This window comes from Catharus ustulatus, chromosome 14, assembly GCF_009819885.2.
Source record: "Catharus ustulatus isolate bCatUst1 chromosome 14, bCatUst1.pri.v2, whole genome shotgun sequence".
Classification (NCBI taxonomy): Eukaryota; Metazoa; Chordata; class Aves; order Passeriformes; family Turdidae; genus Catharus; species Catharus ustulatus.
In genome coordinates this window covers 16,423,184-16,437,308 of record NC_046234.1, presented here as the reverse complement: position 1 = coordinate 16,437,308, position 14,125 = coordinate 16,423,184, and the positions used below count along the sequence as shown (strand labels likewise).

The 14,125-nt window shown below is 44.7% G+C and overlaps 1 protein-coding gene across 2 annotated transcripts in view; it reads right to left on the bottom strand.

Moving 5' to 3' along the window:
* Positions 1-5,107, bottom strand: part of LOC117002782 (connector enhancer of kinase suppressor of ras 2-like) — a 165,259-nt gene extending 160,152 nt beyond the window's left edge. The window contains exons 1-2 of one of the 2 annotated variants that reach the window (XM_033072191.2): positions 4,738-5,107; positions 4,407-4,480 (exon numbers count right to left, since the gene is read on the bottom strand). In XM_033072191.2, the coding sequence (XP_032928082.1) occupies positions 4,407-4,473 (67 nt within the window). In that variant the 5' untranslated portion in view covers positions 4,474-4,480; positions 4,738-5,107. Of the gene's footprint in view, positions 1-4,406; positions 4,718-4,737 lie in introns of those variants that run through there. The other variant, XM_033072192.2, reaches the window with a different exon arrangement.
* Positions 5,108-14,125: the final 9,018 nt, after the last annotated feature.

The window sequence follows — 14,125 nt, the reverse complement described above, 5'->3', positions numbered from 1 at the left end:
AAAGTCTCATTCTTTTGTTGATTCAGTAAGGCATCCTGGCTCCCCTCTGCACCCCACACCCCAGGTTCTGTACAGGACTCCCTGCACGTTAAAATTTGGAGTTTGGGTTTGGGGCATTCACTGATCACCTCCAAAGTGTCCCTGAGTTTCACTGGGAGCTCCTGTGCCAAAAAGCCACAAAAATCTCCAGGTGAAGCATTCCAGATGCACATCTTGGAGGGCATTGGCCATTTTCTCACATTAATATGTTAAAGCTGACCCAGGGAAAACTGACCAGTTAGAAACCACCCTGACCCTGAAGGCACTGGGGAGTTTTAGGGGCAATGTTTGTTTTCCAGTGGGGCCACCATGGAAGCCAAGCAAGGAAAAGGTTTTTTCTAAAGTACCTTTTGGGTCCCCAGGAAAACAGGTAAGTTATGTAAGAAATGGCTGTCTGTGTACCAGGGGAAACACCTGAAAACCATCTGGAGATGTTTAAAATTTTGAAAAATTTTGAGGGCAAAAATGAATACTGACTAAAAACCGTCGCAAAAAATACCTTCCAAATTCATGTTGTCAGCTCCTTTGAAAGTTTCCCTTTTAACCACAGTGCCTTCTGCAGTATCTGCTAAACTTTACAAAATATTTTTGTACAAAGACAGTTTCTATAACACAAAAGCATCTGGAGTTTTAACTTTCTAGAACCTCTGAGAGCCTCAGGAATCAATTTCTCCAGACTTGCATGGCCTTTTCAGGTTGTCCACACCATCAGATGCTGTTCCCTAATTGAATTCCAGTTGAGTGCATTCCTGAGAAAGGAACTGTGGATAAATACAAGATGCCAACTTGTCATTACAATGTTCCTTAAAGCCTACCAATTTTTACTTTTTTGGCAAGTAACATTTCCTAAAGGAAAAGAACAGAAGGGTGTCTCTTTTGGGGGGGCTCAGGCTGCAGCTGCTGCTCTCATTGGAGCAGTAACCAGGACACATTCTGGGGTCTCAAACCATTAACATCATTCTCGTGGCTTCCTTCCATCTTCTCTACAGTTATTTGATGCTTCTGGTACTCACTAAACCTGGGTTTTGCTAGCAGATTTTAGAAATAAGTTCTAATGGCTTCAAGGGTTATGATAAATGCAAGTTTTAAAAGCGTGTTGCTATCATTTCCCTGGGAAATACATTATCATTTGCAATCTCCACAAATAAAACTAATTGTCTACATATTTTTAAGCCCCCCAAAGGTATACTACAGTGGCAATATTTGTTCCATTGTTTATTAACATGTTGCTATCTGCAGTCAAGTTATATACTCATTCCTAGAGCGGTAATTTTTTGAAAGCGTTTTTAATTTACCTTTTAATGCTGTGAAAGAAGTGACCTTTCAGAATAGGAGAACCACATAAAAACTGCCTTATCACTGAGAATCACTGCCTGTGCAGCCCCTTGACCTCCCTGGCACATGGGTTTAGCAGAGTGCCTGTAGCAAACAGAGCTGAGCTGCACAGCACATGGAAATTACAGACAAACAGTGGCCACAGTTGGGCAATTTTTGCAAAGTAAGGTAGTTACAAGCAGTTTTAAACTGACTCCAGTCTGCCATTTGTGTGGGTTAGGTCTTTTCTTTGGCTGCAACTGAGCAATGCATCTGCAAAGGTAAATGCTGGGATAAAAAGGAGGTTTGTAATATTAACGTGGGGAAAATGGACAAATGAGCAACTTTGCTGTTTGTGGATGTGCAGCTCATGTTACCAAGGAAAAGATCAAGGTTGTGAATACTTCAGTGTTCATTGCACTGTCTTTATTTATGATTGAACACAGAGGCACAGCACTGGCAATGCTGCCTACTCCAGATATCCCTGTGGATGCTGCACTGTGCAGTCTGCTATGGAAATCCGATTGTCAGGAACTCCAGACATTTAAAAAGCTGCTGCTTGTATGACCTTCCTCTGCTGCACATCATGGATCACTGTTCCCCAAGATGTAATCAGTTTGTAGCACAAAGGATAAAAAAGCAACAGGAAGTATTTTTTTAAATTTAGCAACAAGTATTCCACACACTTTGACACTTAATTTACATTATAATTCAGGTAAGGAGTTAAAATAGCAGAGTGATTTGCCCACTTTTTTATGTGCTGAGAATGAAGGTGTGGATCAGAAAACTCCTCTGCACATACACCAGGATTTGATATCCCCTAATGACGTTGGAGCCTGGAATCAGTCCTGTATCTAAAGCTTTAGGATCCATCCCAATGAGTCTTCCCAACTACCCCGAGCTCCCAAACACCTGAGAGACAAAGTACATCCATTCCCCCACACACTGTTTGCTTCACAAGACTCTGTGCTTGTAAAAAATAATGAGCTGATAATGGCAACGTGTCTGATGAGCACCAGAACAGCCCAATTTCAGCCAAGTGTGGAGATGTGGCTCAGCAAAACGAGATCAGAACCATTCCCTCATCACTGAGAATACTTTGAAAGCTTTAAGGACACCCAATTCAACCCTCCCATAAGTTGTCACATTGCAGGGATCATTTCCATGAGTAACCTACACCCCAAATTTGCACCTCTTCTCCTTATATAACAGAGATCCCCCGTGGCAGGAATTATTTGTCTCAAAGACAGACAGCTCATCAGAAGCACTGTACAACAGCACTAATGCATCCCACCGTGGGAATACATTCTCCGGAGAAATTTAAACCACTTATCAGCAGAACAATCCCTCGCCCTCCCATCCATCCCGGTCTGTTTGCAGCACAGCCGAGCATTGTCAGGCAAAACATGTCACAGCTGACGGCTGTGTTGTGAAACTGCGAATGTGCGGGGAAATCATCATTCCTGTCAAGTTATCCCGGAGAGTTATCCCAGGCTCAGCCCTGCGCCTTCCCACGGCTGGGCAGCCTGGACAGGGCAGGGACAGGGCAGGGAATGTCCCTAAAGGAGCTGGACAGGGCAGGGACAGGGCAGGGACAGGGCAGGGAATGTCCCTAAAAGATCTGGACAAGGCAGGACTCATCCCTGAAGGAGCAGGATAAGGCAGATACATCCCTAAAGGAGCAGGACAGGGCAGGATACGTCCCTGAAGGAGCAGAATAAGGCAGGATAGGGCAGGATAAGGCAGGACACATTCCCGAAGGAGCAGGATAAGGCAGGATAGGGCAGGATAAGGCAGGACACATCCCTAAAGGAGCAGAATAAGGCAGGACACATTCCCGAAGGAGCAGGATAAGGCAGGATAGGGCAGGATAAGGCAGGACACATCCCTAAAGGAGCAGAATAAGGCAGGACACATTCCCGAAGGAGCAGGATAAGGCAGGATAGGGCAGGATAAGGCAGGACACATCCCTAAAGGAGCAGAATAAGGCAGGACACATTCCCGAAGGAGCAGGATAAGGCAGGATAGGGCAGGATAAGGCAGGACACATCCCTAAAGGAGCAGAATAAGGCAGGACACATTCCCGAAGGAGCAGGATAAGGCAGGATAGGGCAGGATAAGGCAGGACACATCCCTAAAGGAGCAGAATAAGGCAGGACACATTCCCGAAGGAGCAGGATAAGGCAGGATAGGGCAGGATAAGGCAGGACACATCCCTAAAGGAGCAGAATAAGGCAGGACACATTCCCGAAGGAGCAGGATAAGGCAGGATAGGGCAGGATAAGGCAGGACACATCCCTAAAGGAGCAGAATAAGGCAGGACACATTCCCGAAGGAGCAGGATAAGGCAGGATAGGGCAGGATAAGGCAGGACACATTCCCGAAGGAGCAGGATAAGGCAGGATAGGGCAGGATAAGACAGAACACATCCCCGAAGGAGCAGGATAAGGCAGGACACATTCCCGAAGGAGCAGGATAAGGCAGGATAGGGCAGGATAAGGCAGGACACATCCCCGAAGGAGCAGGATAAGGCAGGACACATCCCTAAAGGAGCAGGATAGGGCAGGATAGGGCAGGATAAGGCAGGACACATCCCCGAAGGAGCAGGATAAGGCAGGACACATCCCCGAAGGAGCAGGATGCCTCGGTCCAGCTCCCGGTGCTCCCTGTGGTACCCAAACTACAGACGGGCGCTGCACAGCCACTGCATCAGATCACCTGATGTGAGCGAACCAGACCTAACCAGGGCAAATTTAAAGCAGCCCAACATCCCGACCATACGGTGTGCGAGGCACAATGGAGCCGTGAGACACGAACACTTTGTGTCTGCATTGTCCAACACACGCAGCCGATCCTGCTCCGCCGTGGGCAGCGATTCCCACGGCACAGCCCGGCTCCAGCAGCCTCTGCTCATTCCTGTCCCCAACAACTGCCGGGCAAAGCAGCGCAGGGATGATCGGAACTGAATAAACTCTTCCCCAAAACACGGAATGCACGGATGCAAATCGCCAGGATCCCAAGTACAGACAATACACGGCAATAAGCGATCCTACCTTTCATCCAATCCACTACTTGCTTGGGCGTCCACTTGCTAATAGGTTCCATAACGAGAGCCATCATCAGATCACTTTATCATTCGCACCAAAATCGGGGGAAAAAGGAGAGAAAAATTGTATCAGAGCATGGCTGGAATAGGAGAGCTGTCGGGTTTTACAGTGCAGTTCAAAGAGAAGATGATGCTTTGTCCCTCCAGGTTGCTCCTGCACTGATTCAGTAATGTATAAAATTACACTGCTTGATCAGCTCTGGCACCTCCCCCACTGCACACAGCCTGCAACACCCGGAGCACCGAGCCAGGAAATGGTGCAGTACAGACTTACTTACCAAAGCCTGTGCCCGAGCCACCGGCAGGGATAAAACACAGCATCACCCACGGAGCGAGCCCCGCCGGAGCCGCTCCGCACGTCTGGAGCAGCTGCTTTATTCCCGGGATCTTCATCAGGGAAAATGTCACTGCTGTGACTTGATAGCAGATTGTCTTGGCTTCATTGTGAATGTGCTGACTGTCACTCGGCTTAAAGTGAAGATAGAAACGTCAGGGTATCGCCTGGCATCTGGCAAAATGCTGAGCATCTCCATCTTTACAATGCAAAATGTTGCTGGAGTCTTGTGCTGTGTAATCATGTAATTCAGAATGTCAAACACAGTATGAAAAGTCTTACCCAAGGAAAAAAAAAACTACTGGGAGAAAACTCTATTTTTTTTTCTGGTCACATTCAGAGCCAGGATATTTCCTCCTATGAGCTGCTCATTTTGTAAAGAAAGAATGACAGCATCGAGGAGTCAATTTGTACTGCTACAGCACTTTAGGATAGACAAGTACAGCAAGTATTTTGACTCTCAGTCCTGGGATCATTACTCAATGTCTCTCTTTCATTATGAAGAAAAAAAAATGTTTTAAGTATTCCTAATCCTGAAGTTTAGCACCCTTCTGACAGAGGAAGGTGAACCATTCCAATGAGACATGCCAAACAGCACTTTTTGGACCCATTTGTGACTCTGCACCTCATGCAGCACAAATTCTGCATCCTGTGGCTGAGAAAGTGCTGCTGGCTCCAAGCTTTTGCCTGAGATCTGCAGCCCCACTATTTTGTGCTAAGGGAGGAAACTCAGAGTCCAGAAAACAGGCAGAACAAAGCAGTTCCACCCTTCTCTTCAGTGATCCTTCCTCTGTGCCCTTTTCCCCTGTGCTGCTCCAAGTTTCCCCAGCCCAGCAGGGGAAGGGGATGGTGATGTTCCCATGTTGAAGTCCCCAGGCTGAGATCTATTCCTTCTCTCTCATATTGGAATATTTATCACAGAATCCCAGACTGGCTTGGGTTGGGAGGGACCTTAAAGCCCTTAAATCCTATTTCCTCTTGCTCCAAGCCTTGTCCAGCCTGGCCTTGGACACTTCCAGGGATCCAGGGGCAGCCACAGCTTCTCTGGGCACCCTGTGCCCACCCTCATGGGAAGAATGCCTTCCTAAAATCCAATCTAAACCTACTCCCTGGCAGTTTATTCTCTACCCTTTCAGGGCTCTTTTTGATATAGTTAAGGATGCAGACAGGCATCTTTCCCCCACTAAAGCATCTCCAAAGAGATGTGCCATTCTCAGCTCAGTGATGCACTCTATCCTTTTTTATTTTTCTTTAGCTTTGGGAAATAGTGTGATTAGTATTCTATGATGTATTTGGAGTGCTCAGAGCACAGATCTTCTTTACAAAAGGATTCACATCAATTCTCCTTCAAGAAGGCTGAACAGCATGTCAGCTTCCTCTCTGAGTTTTGGGAGACCACTTTCAGTAGCTTTAGTTCTGTCTAAATAGCTGTTTACAATGGACATAACAATGACAAAGCTCTCAAAGGCACAATACATCTCTTTTTAGACAATAGTGGGCTAGAATTGAGAATAAATATTTCTATTAGCTATTGGAAACTGTACAAGTTGTCTGGGAGCAATTCTTTCTTCAAATTCTTAATTTTTTTTAGTTCAATACCAACATGGAAGAATTTGAGATAAGCTATGTTGTGTACAAACTTGGTATTTTGACACATTTGCACCAAAAAAAATCTTTGTTCATGATTGTTTGGATTATTTCCCTAATTCCTGTCATTTGACAGACGTTCTGTCAATGCCCCTTTGTGTCACATTTCCTACCCAGGCTTGACTGGGCACTTTTTAAAATATATTTTGACATATTTTCGAAAGAGGATGAAGCCTGAATTCAAAGCTCATCAATGTCAATGGGCCATTGACAACTCCACCCATTTAAATTGTCCTTGGATGACAAAAGAGGCCTCAAACTATTATTTTGGAATCAGGACTTCCATTTTTACAATGAGAACCTTCTAAATCTTTCATGCCCTGTTACTGAGGCTCCTCCCCACAAAGATGGTTTGAATTTTCATTTATTCTCGCTGTTTGGCTGGAAGACCCTGGTGTTAGATAAACTCCTGTGATTTTCCTTAGCATTGCCAGTCACAGTTTCCCTGTATTCTGGGATTTTACAACCTTCAGCACAACCATCTACTTTTTTTGTTCTACTTCTTGGAATAAAATATTCAAAGCTGTTAAAAAAGCTCCGTTTCTGTCCTTCCTGATGATTTATTCAGGTGCATTCTCCATTGCAAAGATCAGTGCACAAGGCTCTGCTTTGTCACGAATCATTCCAACCCCAGGGAAATGTTCCCTCAACTGCTCCCATGGGTAGGTTCAGCCTGGTAGCCCATGGATGGATCCACCTGGGGATTTCCCCTGCTCCTTCTTTTGCTGTTTCCAGGAAGATTTATTCCTCACACCCATGGGAATGGCACAGGAAAGTGGCAAGATCAGGAAAGGAGCCTGTGGCAGACCATGGGACTCGGTGATGGATGCAGCTGAGCACCAGAAAGGCCAAATGGAGTCCAGATTATTTCTGGAACCAGGGTTCAAGTCAGTTCAGAGCACTTTTTGATGCAGGTTGTCCACTCTGCCTGCAGAGGTAAGGACTCTGGAATGAGTATTCATGGAATATTGAGCTTCATCCTCACTCCTGACACAGCTCTGAGCCTCCTCCCTCACCATCCCCTCAGCCATGCGTCACTGCAGTGGGATCAAGTGTGTAAAGTCACTAACCAAAGAAATTTTTTAAAAAATAAGCAGAACTATGTAGTCCCTAAACCTGTGCCATGTGTTTTTCTGCCTGTTTATTGCAAGGCTTCTGCCTAGATCTATCCCCCAACCTACCTAGCACCGCTTCCTAATGCCGACATAAAAGCAACAATGCATTCCCATGACTGTGTTTTTCTTCCAGGCTGAATGTAGCAAATCAAGAGAAAAAAAAGATCAAGGAACATCTTTCTCACTATTATTCTATCTAGGTCATGTAAATGAGAAATACTTTCTGACTGAAGTCTGCATAAGCATTGGAGCAAAGTGAGGCATTTGAAAGGGAGAAGGGAAGCAGAGCTTTCACTACGACACAGCGTTGTTGTCAAAGGGCTCTATAAAATAATCTGGTGATTCCAGCCCATAATCATCGCTGCTGCCTTTGACAGCAAAGGCCTAAGGCTGAACAGACTGGTGGAAAGGTTTGGAGTCCCTCCTCCTTCCCAGCAATAATGCTGAGAGTGCTGTAGCTTTTGAGCACTGCCTGGTATCTCTGGGATTGCTAATTAAACCATCAGTCTCTGTATTTTCATGGTCACTGTGGGAGGCAGTTAAATGTTCCTGTGTATTTCATGGCCAGTGATAACTTTCCAATTAAGGATTATGCTCAAATCTGGTACCATAGTCACTCTAACACTTAAAACAATCATGTATTTCTCGCAGTTTTCATTTGGTAACAATTATTCTCATCTTCTTTGATGAAGAAATAACTTGCATGTTGTGAAATAAGTCCTTTAGGAGTGGGTTAGTTTAATAAAGTCTTGACATGGAATTTGATGTCCATTATGGAAAAACAAGAGCATGCAGCTCCAGATTAAATAAGTCATGAATGCCTTGGAAAAGTGGTATGTAATGTTATAACTTAGGACATCTATAATTCATATTATTAATGGAAATGTAAGCAAAATCTCCAAGGAAATGACTGTTGAACTCTCAGTTATCATTAAAGCTTTTTATCCTGCAGCATTCATATATTATACAGCTGTTTTTTGTGGAAAAGAACGTATTCTTAAAAAACAGAATGAGCTGAATTGTTTGGTTTGATCAGTTCTGTTCTGAGCCAGGTTCTGACTGATGTTGCCTCAACACTTGTTGAGAGATGGCAAGAAAAGTGCCTCTGGTGAAGTTGAATGAGAGCAATAAATGTGCTGGGAGGAACAAAACCCAGCTTAGCTTTGGGATAGGGATTGACAGATTCTCCTCTTTAAGGATAAACCTTGGCCTTACTTAACCCTGGCTTTACAACCTGAGGGGCTGGGCTCTGTTCTCCCAGGAGAGCCGGGGGAGGGTGCTGTGCTCTGAGCAGGGGCTGTAAGGAAAGGCTTTGGATCATTCCCTGCCCCCAGGGTAGGTCCTACACCATCCATCAGCCTTTATTGCAGATCACAGGATATTCTGAGTTGGAAGGGACAAGGATCAAGTCCAACTCTTAGTAATGGCCCCTCCAGGGACTGAACCCACACCCGTGGTGGTCTCAGCACCACTCCCCAACAAACTGAGCTCATGTCTTGGATGGGAATTGCATTGGCATGTCCAGAAGCTGCCCCTGGATCCCTGGAAGTGTCCAAGGCCAGGCTGGACGAGGTTTGGGGCACCCTGTGACAGTGCAAGGTGGCCCTGGTCTGGCAGGGGTGGCACTGGATGGGTTTTTAGCTCCCCTTCCCACCCAAACCATTCCCTGATCCTGTGATTCTCCACCACACCCCGAGCTGGTGCCCAGGAACTTCCACCAGCAGAATTCTGTGGAATTCTGTCAGCTGTGACCCTGGGAGGCAGCAGGTGTGTCCCTTGGAGCCCAGCATGGTGGGGATGGGGAGGATGGGGAGGATGGGGAGGATGGGGAGGATGGGGAGGATGGAGGATGCTGAGGATGCTGAGGATGGTGAGGATGGTGAGGAAGATGGGAATGGTGAGGATGGAGGATACTGAGGATGCTGAGAATGCTGAGGATGGTGAGGATGGAGAAGATGCTGAGGATGGTGAGGATGGAGGATGCTGAGGATGCTGAGGATGGTGTTCCACATTCTGGAGTGCCATCTGCTGGCACTGCACCCACAGCCTCCCTTTTAATAAACCCCAATTCATTCATTCATTCATTCATTCATTGCATTTAATTTTCACTGCTGGTGTTCACTGTTGTATCAACCTTAAGTATTTTTTTCTACAGGAACTCACTGCTGTTCCATCACAGGTATTAATATCCCAGTTTTTACATGGAGCCTCATTAAAAATTTTTTTTTTCTTGCTTCATTAGATGATAAAACTGTTTTATCATTGTGTGTTAGTCATAATTTATGGTACTTTACATTATTTGGGCATTAAAACACCCTTAACAAATGGTTTGGAAATCATGGCTAACATTACAAAAATGCAGGAAATACTTGGTTTCTCAGGAGTGTAGAGAAATTATTTCATTACCACTTGCTGGAAAATATGCCTTGACACAGCCTAGATGATTTTGTGCACTGCTTTTTTCTCAGTGTATTTTAGTGTTCACAAAAGTCCTCTCTTGGGACTGAAATCCTCTGTTTAGCCACAGAATGTGTACATCATGGACAGAGGCACTGCAAACTTCCTCCTGTCTTGCATCACTTTCATCATAACATCTTCTTCTTTTCTTTTTTTTTTTTTCCCAGAAGCTGTCCTTTAGCTGTTCTTACACTTCCTTGACATCAAGAGCAGCTTTTCTATAAAATATTCTCTAGATTACATATCTCCTAGAAAAATGATCATTTTTTGCATCCTTATCCAGAGTTTTAAATGCAGCTTAAGTGTATTAATGTCAAAGATATAATGTAGAAAAATTAACAGAAAAAATAGAATTCTTCTCCAAGAGCAATCCACTGATTTCAGTGAGGACACTATGAAGTTACAACTGGATATTTTTTTTCTGATGGAGATGAACTTTGTGTTCTTTGACCCAATGAGCAAATGAGCAGAGAACACTGAAATATTTTCACATTAAGGGATACAGGATCCTCATCTGCTTCACTGATCTCTTCAGTTTGCCATCACCAGTTTGGCAGGCAGGGAAAAACTGCAGACAGATCCTTTGTTATCATTTCCCTACAGAGAATTCCTCCAGGAACAGCTAGAAAGTTCTGCTCACTTCAGAACTGACTACAGAGTGTAACTAAAGGAAGGAGAAAAAGGAAATATCTGCAGCAAGCCTCACATGCAGCTTCAGAGGGATCCTGTAGCTCTGTGCAGGCAATTCCATGCTCAGAGTGGATTCACTCTCTTAATTCAGTTTTCCATACATGGAGCTTACAGTGCTGACAGTCACAGGGGCAGCACGAGAATTTCTGAGGGCAAAGCTGGGAAATCTCTCCCAAAAGAAGAGAAATCATCTGTGTGATGCCAAATTTATTACACATGGATCAGTGGTCTTTATTTTGTAGGTATTATGGGGATCAGAGTAAATTTTCAGAACTGGTTTTTTTGGCCCTAAAATCGTAGGAATTCTAAAATTTGAGTGCTGCTTACTCCATCTCCTTTTCTTTGAAGAAAATAAATATCAGAATATTTATTACTACAACATGTTTAATTTCCTGTCAATACACCCATATTCATTTATATACAATGTGATTGGTATTTGCCTTTCCCCTTCCTCTAGTAAATAAATTTAAAATATTTATTTGATAAAAATGAAATAAATGCTCAGTGTACTTCCTCTGCAAGAACCACACAACAACTTTTAAGCAATAAACCATCTGTTTCTCACTACATTAGGTAAATGATATTACTTTGGGAAAAAAACAGCAATAATGGAAAACTTGACAACAGTAATAAAACTTCCAAAGTATTGATACCAGATTCTCTTGTAGTTCATTATTTGCTGGCTGGAAAGGTGGCTTTGAACACAAGTGCCTGTTGATTTTCCTCATGCATTCAACTCTACATATTCAGTGATTCTGTGAAACTTGGGCTCTATATTCTGTGTGACATTTCTGGTGTAAAGAAAATACCCAGCAATGGTGGAAATGGATTTGTTTTGCCATTGAGGGGAAAATTTTCCCTTGCTGTGGTGGGAGAGGAGGGACAAGCTCATGTTCATGTGTCCAGGAGAAGCTGAGTTCACTCTGGGCAACGATGTGGAGAATTATTCCACTGAGAAAAACCACTTTATTCTTTTGTGTTCCATCATCATCTCCTTCTCCACCATCCCACAGCAAAATGTGCCCTACAGAAACGTTTGAGCATGGGCTTCAATATTAAAAGAGTCACTGTGCCTTGCAGAGATACCTGATGGGGTGACCCAGGGTGTGCTGGCACGGGGAATGTCACACTCATGGAATTGTGACAATTATTATCATGCCACCTTCATTTCCACTGTGATTTTCAGTCCAAGCTTGTCTTTCATGCTGCCAAGTGACTGGTGACAGCAAAAGCTTTTCTTCAAGGCATTCTCAAGATGGCTTTTTCTTTATCTCAGCATCTCTGCAAAGCCCTGCTATTATTAGGTCTTCCTAATGCCTTGGTTAAAACCTCAGAGATTATGCTCCTGCTTTATTCTCCAGTAGCCCTCTTCATTCTCCATGTTTAGTTAGACTCAATATTTGCTTGGAGGACTGGCTGTGACTACAGAGATATTCCCAGCGTGTGTTGCCTTAATATGGTGAGCAGAAATAGAGATACAAGAATCTGAAAGCCAGAAAAAGAAAATTCCTGTGAGCCACCAACACCTGCCAGACTAACCTGACATGAAAACATCTGCTGCAGCCTCCACCATGGGCACTTCAGAAAATTTAGTGTGTGAAGCTCCCTGTCCTCTGTGAGTGATGAAACCTCAGGTCTGAATGCAGGGCCGGACATTTTTCATCCTTTCTGCAGCCACACACTGGCATGAGTTAAACACTGATCCGAAAGGAGGATGCAAAATAAAAAGGTCTCTTCCCTTCAGCCTGTCTCTCCACATTAACTTGATTTGCTGTTTAGAGGCTGAGGAGATGATGGTGATGTGTCCTGTCGTGTTTTCCTCTGCATCCCAGCAGCATGCCCTTTGCTCTTAACCAGGAGCTCTGCATCAGCAACCAGCTTTCCTCCCGTAATTAATTTCTCAGGGCTCTTCCCCTGCTCTTTCCATTCCAAACAGCTCTGCCCTCTCTTACATGCAACAGTAGCTTTATTTTGAAAGAAGCTGGCAAGTAAACAACATGATGTTTTCCTTTTGGACAACCTGAAACCATGTTAGATGGTGACAGGGTGCGCTCTGATCAAGCTGAGGAAGGCATAAACTAATTGCCAAGAGCTGGGAAGCTCTGTAGCTGTGCTTCAGAGCCAGCTTTCATTTCTCTCTCGCTTTCTTGTAGTCACAAATTGCACCAGCTCAGCTCCAAAATAAAGGCCTGCCATCCAGAAACCTTGTTTATAGGAAGGGCTGTCAGAACCCCCAGCCATCTGCAGCTCTGCTCCCCTTCCTGCTCCTTCCTTCCGACAGCTCCCGCTCCTCCTGTCCCCTGGGAGGGAAGGACAGCATGTTCTGCAGCCACCAAGCACCAACCACAGCCCTGCCATAAAAATCCAGGGAGAGGTCCCTTGATTTAGGGGGTTTTCAACAGCTATTGCAACAGCAGTTCTTGAAATACTCTGATTTCTGGTTTATCTGACCCGCTGAGCGTTTCCTCAGGACCTTCCTGCAGCTCCTTTCTTCTTCAGGTCTCCACGAGGAGTCTGTCTTCTCTTTTCCAGCCTCTTCAGAATGAGAAAAACCTGCATTTTTAGCTCTTCTCATAGTTGGGCTTGTTTTGCCTGTGAGTGTGATTAAAAATGCACATATCAAAATATCTCATCCTAAAACAAGGAGCCAAGGCTTCTATCACAGACACGACCAGGACCAAGCCTTGCCCTGGAGTCTCCTGCATGTCCACCAGCAATTCCCAGAGTTCCACCAGCAATTCCCAGAGTTCCACCAGCAATTCCCAGCGTTCCACCAGCAATTCCCAGAATTTCACCAGCAATTCCCAGAGTTCCACCAGTAATTCCCAGAGTTTCACCAGCAATTCCCAGAGTACCACCAGCAATTCCCAGAGTTCCACCAGCAATTCCCAGAGTTTCACCAGCAATTCCCAGAGTTCCACCAGCAACTCCCAGAGTTTGCCCAGTTTTGTTCCTCAAGCTTCTCTTCATTTCCCAGCTGAACCCAGCCCACCAGCCTCAGGACTCAGCTTTTCTCCTCAGGAAAACCTCTCGTGCAGTTTGAGCTGTTGTGGGTTTATTTTTCTGATCAGTGCAGCAGCAGCAATTTTTGGCCACAAAGCCTCTCTGCAGGTGTTACTGCTGTGAGCCAGAGCTGGGAAAAGGTGAGACAGGTGAGAAACCTGTTAAGAACTCATCCCTTATTTCCTGGTCCCTGTGTCTTCTGCCTGGAAGAACTCGAGGATTTAAGAGACTATTTCAAGTTATAATGTTTAAATAAAAATCAAAGTCATATATTCCAATATTATCTCCCTCCTCCCCATAATTCCTCCAAGGCTCATCTCAGGATAATAACTTTCCATCCTGTGAGCTACCCATTTAACATTTTCTTAACTCTTTGGGGAAGGGGTGTAGCTGTACAGCCATCTTAAATTAATTTGAAAG